Source organism: Colias croceus, chromosome 9, assembly GCF_905220415.1.
Source record: "Colias croceus chromosome 9, ilColCroc2.1".
Classification (NCBI taxonomy): Eukaryota; Metazoa; Arthropoda; class Insecta; order Lepidoptera; family Pieridae; genus Colias; species Colias croceus.
This window is the reverse complement of record NC_059545.1, coordinates 8,689,966-8,710,155: the sequence shown is the minus strand read 5'-3', so window position 1 is coordinate 8,710,155 and position 20,190 is coordinate 8,689,966. Positions and strand designations below refer to the sequence as shown.

At 37.5% G+C, this 20,190-nt stretch overlaps 3 protein-coding genes across 3 annotated transcripts; 1 reads left to right on the top strand and 2 right to left on the bottom strand.

Moving 5' to 3' along the window:
- Positions 1-602: 602 nt before the first annotated feature.
- On the bottom strand, positions 603-2,546 carry LOC123694581 (uncharacterized protein K02A2.6-like). Its single transcript, XM_045640047.1, has one exon. The coding sequence runs from the start codon at positions 2,544-2,546 to the stop codon at positions 603-605; it is 1,944 nt and encodes a 647-aa protein (XP_045496003.1).
- A 149-nt stretch (positions 2,547-2,695) lies between these two features.
- LOC123694580 lies at positions 2,696-13,092 on the bottom strand. The gene is made up of 3 exons (XM_045640046.1): positions 12,936-13,092; positions 8,787-9,189; positions 2,696-4,523 (listed from the first exon to the last, which is right to left on the bottom strand). The coding sequence occupies exons 1-3, from the start codon at positions 13,090-13,092 to the stop codon at positions 2,696-2,698; spliced, it is 2,388 nt and encodes a 795-aa protein (XP_045496002.1).
- Positions 13,093-17,216: 4,124 nt separating this feature from the next.
- LOC123694579 (tetra-peptide repeat homeobox protein 1-like) lies at positions 17,217-19,212 on the top strand (the record flags this gene model as incomplete). The annotated part of the gene is made up of 3 exons (XM_045640044.1): positions 17,217-17,348; positions 18,258-18,425; positions 19,162-19,212. Coding segments are annotated over 3 exons (351 nt in total), but the record flags the coding sequence as incomplete, so codon positions are not given.
- Positions 19,213-20,190: the final 978 nt, after the last annotated feature.

Here is a 20,190-nt window from a genome sequence, read left to right as displayed (position 1 = left end):
TCGTTAAACGAGTCGCAAATATCTTGTCCGTTTGTTAATAGACGCCCTTTATAATACATAGTCTGCGGCAGACTATGGTCAGACCGCTTGTTTTTTATATAAGTCCAGAATTCTTTCGGTGAATTTATAATGCTATTTTGACAGCGGTGTATATACTTATTGTATGATTCTAATTGTAATTCTTTAACACGGGCTCTGAGAAGAGAGAAAGCGGCATAGTCACACGGATTATTAAACTTTTTCCATTTCTTATGAATTTTTGATTTTTCCTTAATAAGATTAATTAGTGCTGGTGTATACCATTTGGGATAATTATACCGAGACGTAAGTCTGACAATAGGAATATACTCGTCAATACAGGAATATATAACCTTATAAAATGCATCAACAGCCTCATTGACAGTGCCTGAATATTGGGACGTCAATGAAACAACGGGTGTGGAGTCTGACTGGTTTATTAAAACTATTAGAACTACCGACAGTGAATTATTACCAAACCACCCTCCATTTTTCCCCTCTTAAAAATACATACATATTTAAATCCAAAATACAACTTTAAATAACAAGAACTTAACCAATACTGAACATTTTTTTTTTTTTTTTTACTCGTTATTAAACAACTTACGGGAACGCTCGTAAGCTCGTACAGCTCGAGCTGATGCACCGTCAGGAGGAGGGGTGGGGGAGCGCGTGACTGAATTTGCAGTCGATTTACCTGTATCCTTGTCGGTCGCGTCCTGGTCCGCCTCCTCCTCCTCCGCCACATCAGCACATGTCCCGTCAGCACCATCGCTTGCGGGGGCACAATTAGTCGAGTTATTCAAATTCGGCCGGGATAAAGAGAATCGACTTTTACGGTTCCCACTATTCAGTGAAATAATTTGATCTTGATGCCTACGCCATTCAACCCCGTCATCAACCTTCACCTTATAAGAAACAGGGCCGGTCTTTTGCGTCACATTACCCTCGACCCATTTAGGCGACTTACTGGAATAACTACGTACAAGTACGGGATCCCCGTTCTCGAAATTCCTATCCTGACCTCCCTTGTTAGCCATCTGCCGCTGCTGTGCCGTGCGCACCTCTGCACCGACGTCCGGACGTAACGCGTCTAAGCGACCGCGCAGACGGTGGCCTAAAAGCGCTACGGCCGGCGACACTTTAGTCGTGGCGTGCTCAACGTTACGATATTGAAATAAAAACTTCGACAGTGCTTTAGAAATATTTTCGCCTTCATAAATAGCTCTTTTAATTACCTTCTTTACCGTCTTAACCGCATTCTCCGCGGCCCCATTACCTTGTGGTCTGTACGGTGCCGACGTTACATGTTGTATACAATTTTTATTACAGTAAGTTTTAAAATCTATAGACGAGAACGGGGGGCCATTATCAGTAACTAGCTGTGACGGTAATCCGAATCTAGCAAACATAGACCTCAACACTGACACCGTGGATTCCGTGTCTGTTCGTTTCATTGCAATTACCTCAATCCATTTCGAGAAAGCGTCAACTAATATAAAATATTTTACACCCCCACATTCAGCAAAATCCGCATGAACCCTTTGCCAGGGCCCTAGGGGAAACTCCCAAGGATGTAAAGTGGCGTGGGGCGGAGCGTCCCGAACCACTCGACATGCCTCACAAGATCGACACAAATTCTCTATATCTGCATCCAAAGCAGGCCAATAAACGTAATTACGAGCCAGACTTTTCATTTTGTTCACTCCTAAATGCCCTTGGTGAATTTCCTCCAGGACCCTCGCGCGTAGCGGAGGTGGAACAACAAGCCTGTATTTAAAGATCAGACACCCCAATTCGTGTATGATTTCGTCCTTACGTGCGAAATAAGCCTGCTCCTCCTCACAGCTGGCGCGAGCCGGCCATCCAAACAAAACATATCCTTTGATTTTACATAATAATTTATCTTTATATGTCTCCGCCGCAATATCTTTAAAACTTACAGGCAATGAATCTTTAACTAAATCTACATAACTTAACGCTTCCGTGGGGCTCCGCTCACACGGAAGGGGCAGACGAGACAACGCATCCGCGGGACCGTTCTCACAAGATCTCACGAATTCTACCTTGAAGTCATAGGCTGATAAACGCACGGCCCACCTTTGTAAACGGCTTGCAGCTGTTTGTGGTATTCCCCCCTTTTTACCGAAAATATGTGATAAGGGTTGATGATCGGTACGCAATATGAACGATCTCCCATACAAATATTGATGGTGTTTAGTTACCCCAAAATAAATCGCGAGCGCCTCCTTGTCTAACTGACTATAATTCCGCTCCGCCGAATTGAGCGACCGTGAAACACAGCTGATAGGGCGCTCACTCCCGCCCGAGTAGCGATGCGCCAGGACCGCGCCCACCCCGTACGCACTGCTGTCCACTGACAAAATGAGTTCCCGACCGTCTTCATAATGCGCTAATACTTTATCACAGGTGAGAGCATTTTTAGCTGCAATAAAAGCCTCCTCACATCTCGAATCCCATGTCCAATCGATGTCTTTTTTTAAAAGTGCATGCAAGGGTTGTAACATTATGCTTAAATTTGCAATGAATTTCCCATAATAATTTAACATTCCTAAAAAACTTTTTAATTGTGTAATATTCTGGGGCCTCGGGGCCTCAGTAATAGCGGCTAGTTTATTTGGATCGGGACGTAATCCTGTTTTATCGATGATAAAACCTAAATACTTTTTTGTAAAAAACTGCATTTTTCAAATTTAACAGTAAAACCCATAGCCCGTAACCGTTCTAATACTGTACGTAAATTTCTTAAATGACTTTTCCTATCCACACCGGTAACACAGACGTCGTCCAAAAATACAACGGTATTTGGAACACCCCGAAGGGTTTCCTCCATGATCTTTTGAAACTTCTCCGGGATACACGACAAACCGAATGGAGTGCGACGATATACAAATGTACCGACGTGCGTAGTTATAGCCGTATAACGCTGTGAATCATTCGATAACAAGCATTGTTGATAACTATGTTTTAAATCAATTTTTGAATACTCTTCTCCCCCACTCAGTGAAGCGAACAACTCCTCGATCCGAGGAAGTGGATATGGATCACGCTTAAGAATCGGATTTATAGTAATTTTATAATCACCGCAAATTCTTATATCGCCGCATTCTTTAACCACGGGTACTATCGGCGTCCCATAATCGGATGACTCAACGCGGTAAATAATTCCCTCTCGCTCTAACCGCGCCAGCTCGCTCTCAACGCGAGCGCGCAGTGCTAACGGCACAGGTCGCGCGCGCACGTATACGGGCTTCTCATCCTTTACATATAACGTTATTGTTTTTTTACAAGTTCCTAACTTCTCCGTAAACACCTCCGGAAATTCACACATTAATTGACTCACAAATGGATCGCTCCCTACATCCTCATTAATTTCCTGTAAATCTATGGCTATATTTTTAACTCCAAGAGCGCGTACCCACTCTCTGCCTAACAAAGGACGTCCCCCGTTCTTAATTACATAAAGTTTACAATTATACACTGAGACCTTACCGAGGGTTACATATACATTAATAAATCCAAGCGAGTTTATTGTCGAACCGACATAACTGCGTATGTTTATATTATTAGATAATACAGTTTTATTATAAAAATTACGCCTAAAAAAATCTTCGCTTATGGTCGAAATTCGGCTGCCGGTATCGACTTCGAACTCGATTGGACGTCCATCCACTTTAACCATAACTAAATAAGGCTGGTCACCTGTACCGTCCACTTGGATGTTGAAAAATTCCTCGTCTCGCTCATCGTCACTCACGTAATTATGTCGGGCGTTCGCCCGCCCTTTGCCACTCACTGATTTACACATATTTTTTAAATGGCCACGTACACCACACTCATCACAATTATAATTAGCAAACCGGCACTTATCCGCCCGGTGCGGCCTCCCACACCGCCAGCAGCGGCCGGTGCCGCCGGCACCGCCGCCCGCGCCGCTCCCGCCGCCGCCGTGCTGCGCGGGCGGGCGCGCGGCCCCGCGAAGCTGCGAGCGCCGTACGCTCGCCTGGTGCAGGCCTTCGCCCGCCGCCGACCCGCCGCCGCCGCCCACGCCTGCTGCGCTCGGGGCTGCGCTCACCTCTGCGTGTCGCTCCGCCGCCTCCAAAGCCAGAGCCAGCTCCACGGCCTGTTTATAATTTATGTCTTTTTCGGCAAAAATTCGCGATCGCATCGCCTCACTCGCCAATCCAGAAACGAACTGGTCACGTAAATTCTCTTCCAAATTGCTGCCGAAATTGCACGTAGTCGCCAAATGTTTTAAATTATGTAGGTATTCGGTGAGCGGCTCGCCGACGACTTGTCGACGTAAGCGAAAAACATGGCGCTCGGCTATCTCAGAACGCTGTGGTTCTAGATGCTGTGTTACTAGGCGAACGAGCTCCTCGAACGATTTTGATTCCGGATGCTCCGGCGAACACAAATCGCACATTAGAGAATATGTAGTATCTCCCACTATGGTAATGAGCAATGGCACTTGCAATTCTTGCCTGATTTCATTCAACAATATGAATTGTCAAACTCAAAACTCAAACTCAAACATTCATTTATTCAATTAGACTACTATTTAGTAGCACTTTCGAATCGTCATTACATAATTATTTTAACATTTACCACCGATTCGGACAGCAGTGATCTATGGAGAAGAATCGGCAAGAAACTCCATAGTTGCTCTTTTAAAATCATGTAAATATTACAATATATGAAACTTATATCTAACTACAATATAATATATCATAATATGCCAATGAACTGTCTTGTGGTTTTTACGCGACAACCCTCCATGGGTTTTTATCGTCCATATATTCCTGAATATTGTAGTACGCTCTCTGAACTAATACATTTTTTATATAAGTTTTAAATTTAGAACTACTAAACTCTTTAATATTGTGAGGAATTCTATTGTAAAAGCGTATACCTTGACCCATAAATGAATTTTTAACTTTAGCTAATCGGAAAAATGGCATTTCAATTCTATTCCTGTTCCTTGTGCCATAATCGTGTCTATCTCCTACTCTTGTGTGTAAGTCGGAGCTTTTGTGTACATGCAAAATATTATTAAATATATACTGTGATGGTACAGTAAGGATACCAGTATTCTTAAAATGATCTCTTAGTGAATCCCGAGCACGTAAATTATATATAGAGCGAATGGCTCTTTTCTGTAAGATAAATATAGTTTCTATATCTGCAGCCCTGCCCCACAGTAGAATTCCATAGGACATAATGCTATGAAAGTAGCTGAAATAAACCAGTCTAGCCGTATCTTCATCGGTGAGTTGCCTTATTTTTCGGACTGCATATGCAGCTGAACTGAGCTTACCTGCAGCGGTGTTGACATGGGCTCCCCACTGTAGTTTCTCGTCCAATGTTAACCCTAGAAATACAGTAGACTCAGTAGGATGCAATACCTCCCCGTTCAAGGTAATATCTCTGTTCAACTTTTTTACGTTAGGAAGTAAAAATTCAACACAAGTGGTTTTTTTGGCATTTAATAATAAATTATTGGCATTAAACCATTCAGATATGTGTAAAAGAGCACTGTTCACTTCGTCAACATTTGGGTCATGCCTATCCACATTAAAAATTAATGAGGTATCATCTGCAAACAGAACTATTTCACACCTATCCTGCAAATAATAGGGAAGATCATTGATATATACCAAGAACAAGAAGGGACCTAAAATTGACCCCTGTGGAACACCAATGTTAATTGACGCACCGCTAGAACGTTCTCCATTAACAACTACAGTCTGTATCCTATCATGCAGGTATGACGCTATGAGGTTCTGTGCTTTTCCTTTAATTCCATAGTGATTAAGTTTACGTAACAAAGTACAATGTTCAACGCAGTCAAATGCCTTGGAGAGGTCACAAAATATCCCCAGAGCATTTTTTGAGTTTTCCCATGCTTTATATATATGTGTTAGAAGTGCAACCCCAGCATCTGTGGTTGAGCGCCCCTTTGTGAAACCAAACTGTTTGGTGTGCAGTAAATCATTAGATGCAAAATGACTACTCAGTTGGTTTAATATTAACTTCTCGAATACCTTACTTAATGTTGGTAAAATAGAGATAGGTCTATAATTGTTACAGTCTTCTTGATCGCCCTTCTTAAATAGAGGTATAACTTTACTAAGCTTTAGTAAATTAGGAAATGTACCATAGTCACAACACTTATTAAATATAAAAGCTAAATTTTTCGCAATATTTTCTATGATATTATTAACTAAATTTACGGACATTCCCCAAAGATCACAAGTATTTTTTAGATTAAGCGTCTTAAAGGCAGTAACAATATCACTAGAAGTTACGTGTCGTAATTCAAATAATGTACTGCACCCCGCAACATGGTCCCTCAAAAAGGTTTCTGCAAGTGCTGAAGACGAATTTAAACTATTAGTAATAGTAACAGGGACACTACTGAAGAATTCTTCAAAAGCAAGCGCAACATCAGCACTTTTGTCAATAACCCTGTCATTATTTACAAGTTTTATAGTATTACTTGATTTGCTTTTACCCATTTCACCATTAATAATAGACCAAACTGTTTTAACTTTATTATCCGATTCGCGTATTTTATCTCTGATATACAATCGCTTCGCAGTAAAACAAACAATTTTAAAAGTTTTTGAGTAATTTCTAACATAACTAAGAAAAGATGGGTCTTTATTATATTGCTTCATACCATATAACTCATAAAGAACGATCCTACACCTATGTATGCTAGGTGTCGCCCATTTACTAAATGGTAAATCCTTGGTAATATTTAAAGATTTAACTTTAAATATTTTTTCAAATTCATTATGAACTAAATTGAAAAGATTTTTAAACATTTCACAAGGATTATTATTACAGGATTGATCATTCAGTACGGGCAGGTTTTTATTAATATTATCTCTAAATTTATTAATGCCTTTTTTACTTATAGGCCTAACATTAATTCTTTTAAATTCAGGTAAGCAATCCCATTCAAAAACTACTTTCTGGCCACAGTGATCCGAAGTGAGTGTATTGAGAATATTTTTCTCTAAACAGAAGCAGTCGCAGTATATATTATCAATACAGGTTGCAGAAGTAGGTGTAATTCGTGTGGGTTCATTAAAAAGTTTATACAGATTAAATGACTGAAACAAATTAACAATTCGTGTAGCCGTTTGTGTTTGTAAAAGTATATCAATATTAAAATCACCACATACTATAACTTTTTTTTTACTCCTACTTAAACGCTTTAATATTTCTTCCATGACTGTCTCAAACATATTATAGTCACTGGAAGGGGGTCTATAAACGCAAACAATAATGTAACGCTCCAGTTCAACACAGGACAGTTCAATGGTCCGTTCTACAGAAAGACTAACAATGTCAGTTCGTTCTTTACATTTTACACTATTGTGTACAAAAATAAGAGAACCTCCATGAATAGCATATGTCCTGAAGTATATACTTTTTAATGTATAATTATCAATATTTATTACCAACTGACATTGTTTAAGCCAATGTTCTGTTACACAAAAAACCTTAATTGTATTATGATTTAAAAATAATTCTATTTCTAATAATTTGCTAGCCAAGCCTTGAATGTTTTGATGTACAATAGAAAAAGTCTGCTTAGCTGTTGTCTTATATACTAGTTTAAATCTAGCTTAGGGCTAGATTTTCTGTCAACACAAGGTTGGTGTATATAATTATTATTACTACTACATAAAATTATAGTAGATCCAGGGTCTGATAACAAACATGTACCAGACTGGTTAATATTATATGCTATTAACATAGCAAGTTCTCGCTTATATCTAGATGGCAGATACACTGTATTCTTTGTCAAAGTAAAAGATTTAATACACAAATTAATGTCAAAGTAAAGAAATGCATCACGATGATGATTTGTTACATTATACAATTTTAAATTCATATTATGAATTAATCTATTTTGTTCTTGTGTCAAACCAGGTAGGTACGGCAATGTACACAACATAAATTTACATTTAGTCTGACTACTAATTTCCAACATTTTTTGAAATCCTACATCAATATCCTTATTTTTTATATTTAAACTATCTCCATATAGTATAATTACAATATTATTCTTATTAAAGCTAAAATGATCAAGTGATTTGATTATATAATTAAATGAACTGTTAGGAGTGCAAATATTTGTGACTTTAAGCCCTAAATTGTTGAGCATAGCGCCAAAACCCTGACCAATACTATCTGACAACACAATAATTTCCTGCTCGGAAAGGTGTTTAGTTTTACTAGTTGAAATTGTTGTCACGGGTTTAACACTATGTATGTCTGTGCAGTCAAGCTTATGGGGTGACGTTTGCTCATTGTCACTTTTTGAACACTGACATACATATTTATTGGTCAGCGACTCAAAGCGATCCATATTTTCATTACTCAACTTAATTAAGTCATCTGCCTGTTGTATATGCTCGTTTATTTGCATTTGGGCAGCAGAATACTTCTGGTTGACATCATTTAACATTTGACTTAAAGAGTCTATCTTCTCCTTTAATTCATTTGTTTCTACATCATACAAGATTTTATAATATTCTAGATCCCTATGATATTTGTCTAACTCTTGAACCAGATTTTTATTGACTTTCTCTAATTGAACTACATTTTTAAAAGAACTCTTTCTAACAATTGATTGGGTACGCTTGATAAACTTACTTAATCTAAGGTATTTTTTCAACTTCTTATGTGAAGAGAAATTGATTTTTTTAAAGTTTACAGAGCCACTTAACTGTCCACATTCAACTAATTCATCATGAAGACTACTTGGTGTGTTGCATTGCCGCTTGGGATTGTCCTCTTGCACTTCCATTAGGCTACATTCCAACTTAGCGATACGGCTAAGAGCCATCTTATGGTCACTAGAGCACTGCTGGAAGCTGTCCACAATGTCTTGGAGGGCTTTGCACTTGTCTTCACTATAAATGTATTTCATGTGTAGTTCTGCCAGCTCGGCCTTTAGAAGAGAGTTCTTTTTAATTATTTCTTGAATCTCTAATTCACTTTCATCCCGCTCTTGTATGAGTTTTTCACATAAAGATTGTGAAGTTTTCAAATCATGGAGTGCAGCTTTTAATTTATTCTCCATGTCCTTAGCTACTGCCTTGCGGGTCAGCATATTGTATTTTGTAGTTGCTGAAACAGATGAAAGAAAATGTATGAGATAATTATATATTTTGAATACTATTATGGTAGTACTGAATGTTGATAAGTGATTAACGGTATGATGTAGTAAAGAGTAAAGAATAATATTGTCTGGGGCGATAAGTCTTTCTTTTGTCTTACACGGCGAACGTATGCCGGCCATTGTTTGGAGTTAACATCAAACGGCTCCAATTTCCCTATAGGCATGTTCACAACACTTTACTTCACTTTATTCACGTCACGCGTAGTTCCGACTCGTCGCCAATGGGACGTCAATGAAACAACGGGTGTGGAGTCTGACTGGTTTATTAAAACTATTAGAACTACCGACAGTGAATTATTACCAAACCACCCTCCAAATATAATAGCTCGTGCCAGTTAATATTTTTTAACTTATAGTTGATCCCGTCATAATCACCCTTAAAAAATTTCCGTACCACCCGGGTTTTACATTGTAAAGGTTTTATATATAAATCATTAATAATACATTCGAGTGGACAATGGTAAGGATCAATATTTACTAGCGGCTTAGAGCTTATGTTACAGTGTAAGTGGGTATTAGAAAGAACGAGGTCCAGAACATTACCGCATGTATTCTGAAAAAAGTTGTATTGCTTTAAACCCAGTAAGTTAAATGTGTCTAGTAAAATCAAAGCAGAGTTATAAAGTTCGGAGTTGCATTGTTTTGATATATTAAAGTTGTCATTTTTCCAACTAATAAAAGGAAGATTGAAATAGGGAAAAGGGAAACTAGGGACTAATAGGGAAAAGCTCGTACTGTGACAGTATGGTATTAAATTCTTATCTATGATTGTGACCTATACTTGTAGCATCACTGTGATTTTATAATCCTATCTAAATATCTACTGTAATAAGCTATTGCATGCACATTATTTTTTTATAAGAATTCAAACTTGTCTTTTTCTTTTATGGCTAGGAGCATTTATTATTTGCCAATATCAAATATCACTCATTTTTTCTTGATCTATGTTCCTGTATATAATTCATGTGTCTGTTATTTATTGTTGTAAAGTAAAGGTCTAACTAGCTATCGAATTCATCACAATGATCACAATTCACAACTAATTAGCCGTCAATGTGTGCACTGTGCATCCTTTCCAAACTGGCGTTATCAACTTTATACCTTGTTCTACATTGAAAATCTTAAACACTTTTGAAGTTAAAACATCTAGGTAGTAAGGGTAAATTAAATATAACAGCAGATTATTATTATTAAATATTTTTAGTACAGCTCATAAACATAATATAAAGATGAAGGTTTGCCTCCATGAAAATAATCTCACGTACCTACGACAATTTCCTTTATATAAAGGTTATGCGTAGGTAGGTGAAACTAAAATATGAATAATAATTTTAATCAGTAGTAAATTATCGTTTATTGTTTACAGTTTTTATTGCATTTACATGCCTTTTAGCTCATGGATATTAATAATATTTGTGAAAATATAAATTATAAAACGAGATGTTATTATGGACTCCATAATAGAGTCAGTAAAGCATGGGTGATTTTTTTAAGATTTTTATGTCTTAGATAATTTTACTTATTACCATCGTTACAATTAATAAAAAAATATTATTTTTATCACATCAGGTACCTACATAAACATATTATTGTAAAAAGCTCTACTTAAAGCTCGAAGTTTTTCCAAAACTTTCTTCTCATGTTACATGTGTTTTATATTATTGTTTATTAAATTTCAGGGACCACCTAAACCGTATGCCCTTTTATCGCTTTAAACATTTATCGATATCCATCACATCACTATTGCACAAGGCTCAAGGTGTTCGGAAATAGTGTTGTCGTTAATCATGCCTCGGTAATGCAATATCTAATCATAATAAAGCACAACTACCTTTTAAGTAATACCTATTTTGAACTTACTATTATTGCTTAGAAACAAAGGAATTTCTTCACTAAAAAGGGTAGCAATAAGTAATTACTTAGTTAACACATATTTCAACTTCACATTCATAAAGTATTTTGCGAAAGGGCTTAAATAAATACGCTGTAAGTAATTTACGACGGTCTTTTGTGCTGAAAATAGTGTGATATAAAAGCATAGGTATATCATAAATTAAATATTTTTATATACATAAAAAAGTTTACAGAGATTGGACGAAGACGCTAATGTAGGTAATGAAAATTAGTATTTAGGTACACACACAATATAGTTAGAGATTAGTATTAGTCAAAATGGGGGTTTATGACCAAGTAATTATTATTGGTTATTCAGTGGAAACATGATATATTGATGATGAATGACCTATGATGATGCTATGTATCTCTTACACAGATTTTGGACGCAGATAGCCATCAGATATACAAATCAAACTAAAACCATTAAACATTGAATGCAGCATTATCATATTCATTTTGTAAACATAACGCACATGGGAGATCGCTTGTAAAGGCTTTTAATAAAATATTTCGAGCACACTCACGGTCAAGTGTCAACACAAGTCTATTAACTGTAATACGAAGAACGAACACTAAAGACTCGCTTAAAGATTTCCACTCTGCCTTTCTATTTGATATGTCAATTGTGTGTAGCTGGACCGCAAATAGATAAACCCCATTAAATTATCGTATTTAATAAAAAAACTTCAACCTTATGCTAATGGAATTAAGAACTCTGGTAACAAATTCGACTAAAGCTAATGCCCGTGACGCGTGAAACACTTCGTTCATTAAGCAGACAAACGAACAAACGTACACTGTTCTTACAAATAATAACCGGATTATGCTATATTATGCACAGTAATCTCGACTCTATTTCCTTTCTATAATCGACTATAATTGATTCTATGATTATAATGTAATGGATCGTTTCCTAAGAACGGATGGACACGCAACAATGTGTCCATGTTTGTTTACACTTTACAGCACACTTTTATTATATTGGCTTTAGAAAGTTTACGTGTTTCAATTGCTTAGTTGAAAGCGATATACAAACATACGTATGTTTGGCTCAGATGTTTTGAATTGTTAAGTGATAAGTGAATAAGCTCGATGCAAAGATGTATGTCATAATGAGCTTAATACATTTCAAAGTTTCAACACAAACACACACCTACTACAGCTTTCGATAAATGTGAGAAAAAACATCAATGAAAATCGCATCATCACTGGACACTGCGTAGTGAGATCGTAGATAGTAGAACTTGTATTTCTTCTCCTTTTTCTCTAGTGGCAACTTCAGAGTTAAAATCTAGGGGATTTTTTGCTTACTCTTTGAATGAACCCGGGACCCGATTACTAATTATATTTTACCAACAAACTAGGTACACAATTGGACACACAACCGTGACTAATTGTTGCGAAATCTTTACACCTTGTAACTTTGTATAAAACAAACGCATACAAAAAATTCTTAACTAGGAAATAACAATAGGCATAAAATATTATGCGCACAATCTTTCAACCGTGTTAACGAACGAGTACGCATATTATATTATAACGGACTGTCAGAAGACGAAGAAATATGGTCAATTTAAGACATAGCGGTAAACATTATTTGCGGCTACCTCAAATTACTAACACTATACGTTCACAGCTGAATGTTTAGTTAGCGGCTTAGCGTTACCTGCCCTAGGGCTACCAAATGCCTGACTTTGTGCTACTATTGAAATGTTTTGTGCACCTGTCGGCATTTATTCGCCTTTAAATTTTGAAAGTATTCTCACTTTATAAAAAGAGCAGAATAATAAATACTCACCAACATCATCATCTTCATCATCAACCAATATGCGTTCCCACTGCAGGGACACGGGCTTCATAACAGGGGTCAGGGTAGGTATAAGAACTAAGTATACTATACCTTTGATTCTTCGACATGTCGATTTCCTCACGATGTTTTCCTTCACTGTTTCCATACTATTTCGATGACAGGGTAGAAAATCATTACCCAATCATTTATCGGTTTTAAAATTACACATTAAAAAATTATAACCTAAAAAGTGTATGAAGAAAGAATTTGTTTAATATTAAAATGAGATTGATTTTCATAGTCCAAATGCGACTTGCTATCAGCTATGATTTCATATTCTATATATTAATAGTATTTTCGCTGATGAAAATTGTTTTTTTTTTTTACATCTGGCAACCCTGGTTACGCGTAGGTAAGTACTAAGTATTAACGAAATGAGCCTCTTGAAGTGAAATGAAAATCGTGTTCAATGTGGTTAGTTAATACTCAATATACATAACACTTAGAAGTAAATAAAGGTGTTGTTGAGGCTTGTGATGTTACGACTTTTAACGTAACTTAATGACGTGAAATGACCGAACTAGAGAAAGTTTTCAATAAAACTATTTTTTTTTTGTATAATATTTGAATAATGTTAAAAAATCTTATAATTAAACTAAATAATTTTCTGATGAAACATGGAACCGCACTTAGAAATATGCAAAGTTAAGATATAAAAATATATCATTAAATATAGTGAACCAATTTTGTCATATTAACCCATTGAGCTGCAGCGGCCCGATCGGTCCACGACACAATAGATTTTCTATTGTGTCTGTGATTCCGGGGGCTGAGTTATTAATTACTGACACTTATAAGGTGAAAGATTTTACCATGGCTTAAAATTCCTCTTTTTGATATAGATATACCTAAGTAGCTATTAAACATCTAGCTCATCCCCGGCGGCAATCACTAGTCACTACATAATATAAAAAAAGTCGCTTTCTCTGTCCCTATGTCCCTATGTATGCTTTAATCTTCAAAACTACGCAACGGATTTTGATGTGGTTTTTTTTTTTAATAGATAGAGTGGTTCTCGAGAAAGGTTTTAGTATATAATTTATTAGGTTTTAGACATAGCGGGCGAAGCCGCGAGCAGATAGCTAGTTTAACTATAAAAGAGGGTGTTTGTTATGTTTGTCGATGTAAAATTGGATTGAAAAGTCTATAATCTTAAATAATCTCATCGACCATCTTCTAAATTTAGAATACCATTATTACAAATCCTCTAATAAACTACGAAGTCTAAACGCAAGCAACAGGCTATAAAACTGACTACATACAACATATAACTTTCTCCGCTATAAAGGGTGTCCCACTATCGGTATACTAAGCGCGAAGGGATTTGTAAACTTGCATACACTGATCACGTAAAAAATACAAAAATTTTTGCCTATATTTTTTGTTCATGTTTTCTTCTTTATCTTCGCGCAGACGGCATTTAATATTCGCTTATGTGAGCATTTTGTCTATGAAAACATTATAGCTCACGTGCAGGTGGCAAAGTCGGGCGAGTTGCTTGTTAGGGGTGTACAGTGTACACATAGAGTTTTAAGAATTAATCTATTTGAAAAAAAATGTATCTGGAATTTTATAAGTATTTTTTACGTACTTAGCGTATGCAAAACTATAACCTCCATTGAGCTTAGAATACCGACGGTGAGACACCCTGTATAATTTACTATATCTCTGCAACGCGACGGTAGGATGGAATCGATTTTATTATTTACACCTAATAAATTGTGTTTTCGTACCAACAAATCGTGTAATAAGATCAGTTTTCTAAGCTCTTAATTATGTTATAACAGTAACATTGGCTTAGTTGGATTTATGGATCGGATTAACACGTAGTTATAACTGCTTGCTACTGTTAATGCTTGTATGTGTTTTTATTGGATAAAAATAAATAAAAATATTTAAAAAATATTAAAGGCTATCTTTAATAGGATCTTATATCATAGAAACATATTTGTAAATAGGCCATAACTGAATTAAGATATAAAGTTAAGGCATACGGGACAGTCACTTCACAATCGAGAATACTATGCTTATTATTCAAACTCTTATTTTCTACTTATATATAAGAGATATATAATCGAATAAACTAGGAAATTCACCTAAAAGTATAGTGTCTCCAAAAAGTAAAAACACGAAGAGCTTTTGGAAAATATACTGAGAATGTTTCAGACCTAATTAGCCTATTTAGTTACTTGCTAGATGATGATTATTAAAAAAATACTTTACTACTGTATTCTACAGCCGTTCCCCTTCTTATCTTTAGATTCGTTAACGTTAATCACATAAAGACTCACTAATAGTTCAGGATACATCGCCCATTTTTGAAAGTGACTACTATCAAGCTGATTTTCCGTTTGTAACTTTATTTTGATGAGACACCGAATAATTTCGTGTACGAAACTCTCGATTGTGGTAGCTAACAGAGATAACAAGGATAAAATTTTTTGATTTGATGGTTCTCAAATATTTATTACGCAATTTGTAGGACAATATGTCTGTTGAATTATATAAACATTAACTAAGTGAAAACAAAAAAATCAGCTTGTTAGTAATCATTTATGATGACCTCGTTATCGATACACTTTGGAAAGGGGGACTCTTTGAACAAACCATAGATTTTGTAGGACAAATATTTTTTCGAATAATTTAGGTAATTATCTCGAGATTGAAAAAAAAATTCATTCAGTTAGTAATAAATATTTGAGAACCATCGAATTGTTATCTCTGTTAGCTACCACAATCGAGACTTTCGTACACGAAATTATTGGGCGTCTCATCAAAATAAAGCTACAAACGGAAAATTAGCTTGATAGTAGTCACTTGCAAAAATGGGCGATGTATCCTGAACTATAAAAAGGATCTGGACTAAAGAGGATCATTCACAGATACTATCTCTATCCTCCATATAGGTATTAAGAACGGTAAGTGGTACCTAGTCAAGACCATTTACGCAATCAATGCACATATTTTCTGTCTATCTGTCTTCACTTTGCTTCAAATGCCTGAAAAAATAATAATGAAGTGACGTTCCTTGAGATAAAAAGATTGGACGTAATCATGTATCTACTAAGTAACAGCGTACAACAAAAATATTTCTTGACAGAATCTATAAAAGTAGACTTTATCAGATATCTTATTTATAAAAGAAAAGAAAAATCTTGTAATGGAACCTAATGGAAAAGCTTCGAAGAATCGTGTAGATACAATTTATAAAAAAAAAAAACACCACAGATAATTTAAAATATTATTATGATTTATATTTTTAATAATACACTATACTAGTAATATAATACCCATAAAAATATATTTCTATACCATTAATATCCTGTAATACGGTATATTATTTCCTTTACCAGCCATATTCCAGTTAAATTGTTTCAACCGGCAACGCGTATTTCCAAACTATACATAGCCAGAACGCAACCATAGGAAACTGCTGTTTGTTATTACAAAATATACACGAATTTTGCGTACTGATCGTGTATACTTTGTAACGCGGATGCTTTCTTCTTCGTTCCAAACTATACACGATCAGTACGCAAAATATAATTAAATATACCTACTACACCACTTACGCTTGAGCGAAATAATAAATAGGCGTAGGCAATCAAAGACTTGTACAGCTATATCTATCTACTTTTATTCTTCTTGATTGATTCAGTAAAATAGGGAATAAAAATATTATTAGGTGAGCTTAGAAAAATAAATAGGTAACAGATATAAGGGTACCTATGGTTCGTTGTTCGTGTTCGTTGTTCGTGTTCGTGTTCGTTGTTCGTGTTCGTTGTTCGTTGTTCGTGTTCGTTGTTCGTGTTCGTTGTTCGTGTTCGTTGTTCGTGTTCGTTGTTCGTGTTCGTTGTTCGTGTTCGTTGTTCGTGTTCGTTGTTCGTGTTCGTTGTTCGTGTTCGTTGTTCGTGTTCGTTGTTCGTGTTCGTTGTTCGTGTTCGTTGTTCGTGTTCGTTGTTCGTGTTCGTTGTTCGTGTTCGTTGTTCGTGTTCGTTGTTCGTGTTCGTTGTTCGTGTTCGTTGTTCGTGTTCGTTGTTCGTGTTCGTTGTTCGTGTTCGTTGTTCGTGTTCGTGTTCGTGTTCGTGTTCGTGTTCGTGTTCGTGTTCGTGTTCGTGTTCGTGTTCGTGTTCGTGTTCGTGTTCGTGTTCGTGTTCGTGTTCGTGTTCGTGTTCGTTGTTCGTGTTCGTTGTTCGTGTTCGTGTTCGTGTTCGTGTTCCTGTTCCTGTTCCTGTTCCTGTTCCTGTTCCTGTTCCTGTTCCCGTTCCCGTTCCCGTTCCCGTTCCCGTTCCTGTTCCTGTTCCTGTTCCTGTTCCTGTTCCTGTTCCTGTTCCTGTTCCTGTTCCTGTTCCTGTTCCTGTTCCTGTTCCTGTTCCTGTTCCTGTTCCTGTTCCTGTTCCTGTTCCTGTTCGTGTTCGTGTTCGTGTTCCTGTTCCTGTTCGTGTTCGTGTTCGTGTTCGTGTTCGTGTTCGTGTTCGTGTTCGTGTTCGTGTTCGTGTTCGTGTTCGTGTTCGTGTTCGTGTTCGTGTTCGTGTTCGTGTTCGTGTTCGTGTTCGTGTTCGTGTTCGTTGTTCGTGTTCGTTGTTCGTGTTCGTTGTTCGTGTTCGTTGTTCGTGTTCGTTGTTCGTGTTCGTTGTTCGTGTTCGTTGTTCGTGTTCGTTGTTCGTGTTCGTTGTTCGTGTTCGTTGTTCGTGTTAGTGTTCGTGAAACCTGTTCTGAAAGACAAAAAGTGTCCCTAAGTTTTTTAATTAGCAGATGGTGATTCACTGTATCAAAGGCCTTACTGAAATCAGTGTAGATTGCGTCGACCTCATTACCGTTACTTATTTTTGTTATCACTGAGTTAGTGAAACTTAGCAAGTTGGTAAGTGTCGAACGTTTTTTTGTGAAACCATGCTGGTTCACAGAAATAAGACTCTTGGTGTGCTACGATATGTAACTATAAACGAGAGACTCAAAAATTTTCGCGGGTATCGATAACAACGTAATAGGCCGATAATTTTTTACTTCGCACTTATCCCCCTGTTTAAAAATTGGCACTATCAAACCTTTTTTCCAAAAAGTTGGAAATATTCCGCTGTTTAGAGATTTATTATAAATTATAGATAGAGGAACTGACAATTCCGTTGCACATCTTTTGTAAAATACCGTACTGATACCGTCATAACCCGAACCTTTAGTTCTTCGTGTTCGTGTTCGTGTTCGTGTTCGTTGTTAATGTTCGTTGTTCGTGTTCGTTGTTCGTGTTCGTTGTTCGTGTTCGTTGTTCGTGTTCCTGTTCCTGTTCCTGTTCATGTTCCTGTTCCTGTTCCTGTTCCTGTTCCTGTTCCTGTTCCTGTTCCTGTTCCTGTTCCTGTTCCTGTTCCTGTTCCTGTTCCTGTTCTTGTTCCTGTTCCTGTTCCTGTTCCTGTTCCTGTTCGTGTTCCTGTTCCTGTTCCTGTTCGTGTTCGTGTTCGTGTTCGTGTTCGTGTTCGTGTTCGTTGTTCGTGTTCGTTGTTCGTGTTCGAATTTGAATGTGTGTTCGTGTTCGTGTTCGTGTTCGTGTTCGTGTTCGTGTTCGTGTTCGTGTTCGTGTTCGTGTTCGTGTTCGTGTTCGTGTTCGTGTTCCTGTTCCTGTTCCTGTTCCTGTTCCTGTTCCTGTTCCTGTTCCTGTTCCTGTTCCTGTTCCTGTTCCTGTTCCTGTTCCTGTTCCTGTTCGTGTTCGTTGTTCGTGTTCGTTGTTCGTGTTCGTGTTCGTGTTCGTTGTTCGTGTTCGTTGTTCGTGTTAGTGTTCGTGAAACCTGTTCTGAAAGACAAAAAGTGTCCCTAAGTTTTTTAATTAGCAGATGGTGATTCACTGTATCAAAGGCCTTACTGAAATCAGTGTAGATTGCGTCGACCTCATTACCGTTACTTATTTTTGTTATCACTGAGTTAGTGAAACTTAGCAAGTTGGTAAGTGTCGAACGTTTTTTTGTGAAACCATGCTGGTTCACAGAAATAAGACTCTTGGTGTGCTACGATATGTAACTATAAACGAGAGACTCAAAAATTTTCGCGGGTATCGATAACAACGTAATAGGCCGATAATTTTTTACTTCGCACTTATCCCCCTGTTTAAAAATTGGCACTATCAAACCTTTTTTCCAAAAAGTTGGAAATATTCCGCTGTTTAGAGATTTATTATAAATTATAGATAGAGGAACTGACAATTCCGTTGCACATCTTTTGTAAAATACCGTACTGATACCGTCATAACCCGAACCTTTAGTAATATCGAGTAATTGTAATTTACGCTTGACTTCTCGTTCATTAATATTTACGCAAGTGCTTCACCATGATTCTCGATGGCCTCGCTCCAGATGTAGGTGGCGTACGCTAGAAGATCCCCAGTGGACCGGTTTCGGCGGAACCCGTATTGTCGGTCACTGAGGAGGTCGTTCGCTTCTAGGTGTGCCAGGAGCCGGCTGTTCAGTACACGTTCCATAGTCTTACAGAGAATGGACGTGACTGATATTGGCCTGTAGTTGGAAGGATCGGCACGACTGCCTTTTTTGGGCACAGGCTGCACGTTGGCAAGTTTCCATGATTTCGGTACTATTCCAGTCGTCAACGAAAGGCGAAAGAGGCGTGTCAAAACAGGAGCAAGTTCAGGCGCACAGGTTTTAAGAACTATGGCTGGAATTTCCGTTCGTGTTCGTGTTCGTGTTCGTGTTCCTGTTCCTGTTCCTGTTCCTGTTCCTGTTCCTGTTCCTGTTCCTGTTCCTGTTCCTGTTCGTGTTCGTGTTCGTTGTTCGTGTTCGTTGTTCGTGTTCGTTGTTCGTGTTCGTTGTTCGTGTTCGTTGTTCGTGTTCGTTGTTCGTGTTCCTGTTCCTGTTCCTGTTCCTGTTCCTGTTCCTGTTCCTGTTCGTGTTCGTGTTCGTGTTCGTGTTCGTGTTCGTGTTCGTGTTCGTGTTCGTGTTCGTGTTCGTGTTCGTGTTCGTGTTCGTGTTCGTGTTCGTGTTCGTGTTCGTGTTCGTGTTCGTGTTCGTGTTCGTGTTCGTGTTCGTGTTCGTGTTCGTGTTCGTGTTCGTGTTCGTGTTCGTGTTCGTGTTCGTGTTCGTGTTCGTGTTCGTGTTCGTGTTCGTGTTCGTGTTCGTGTTCGTGTTCGTGTTCGTGTTCGTGTTCGTGTTCGTGTTCGTGTTCGTGTTCGTGTTCGTGTTCGTGTTCGTGTTCGTGTTCGTGT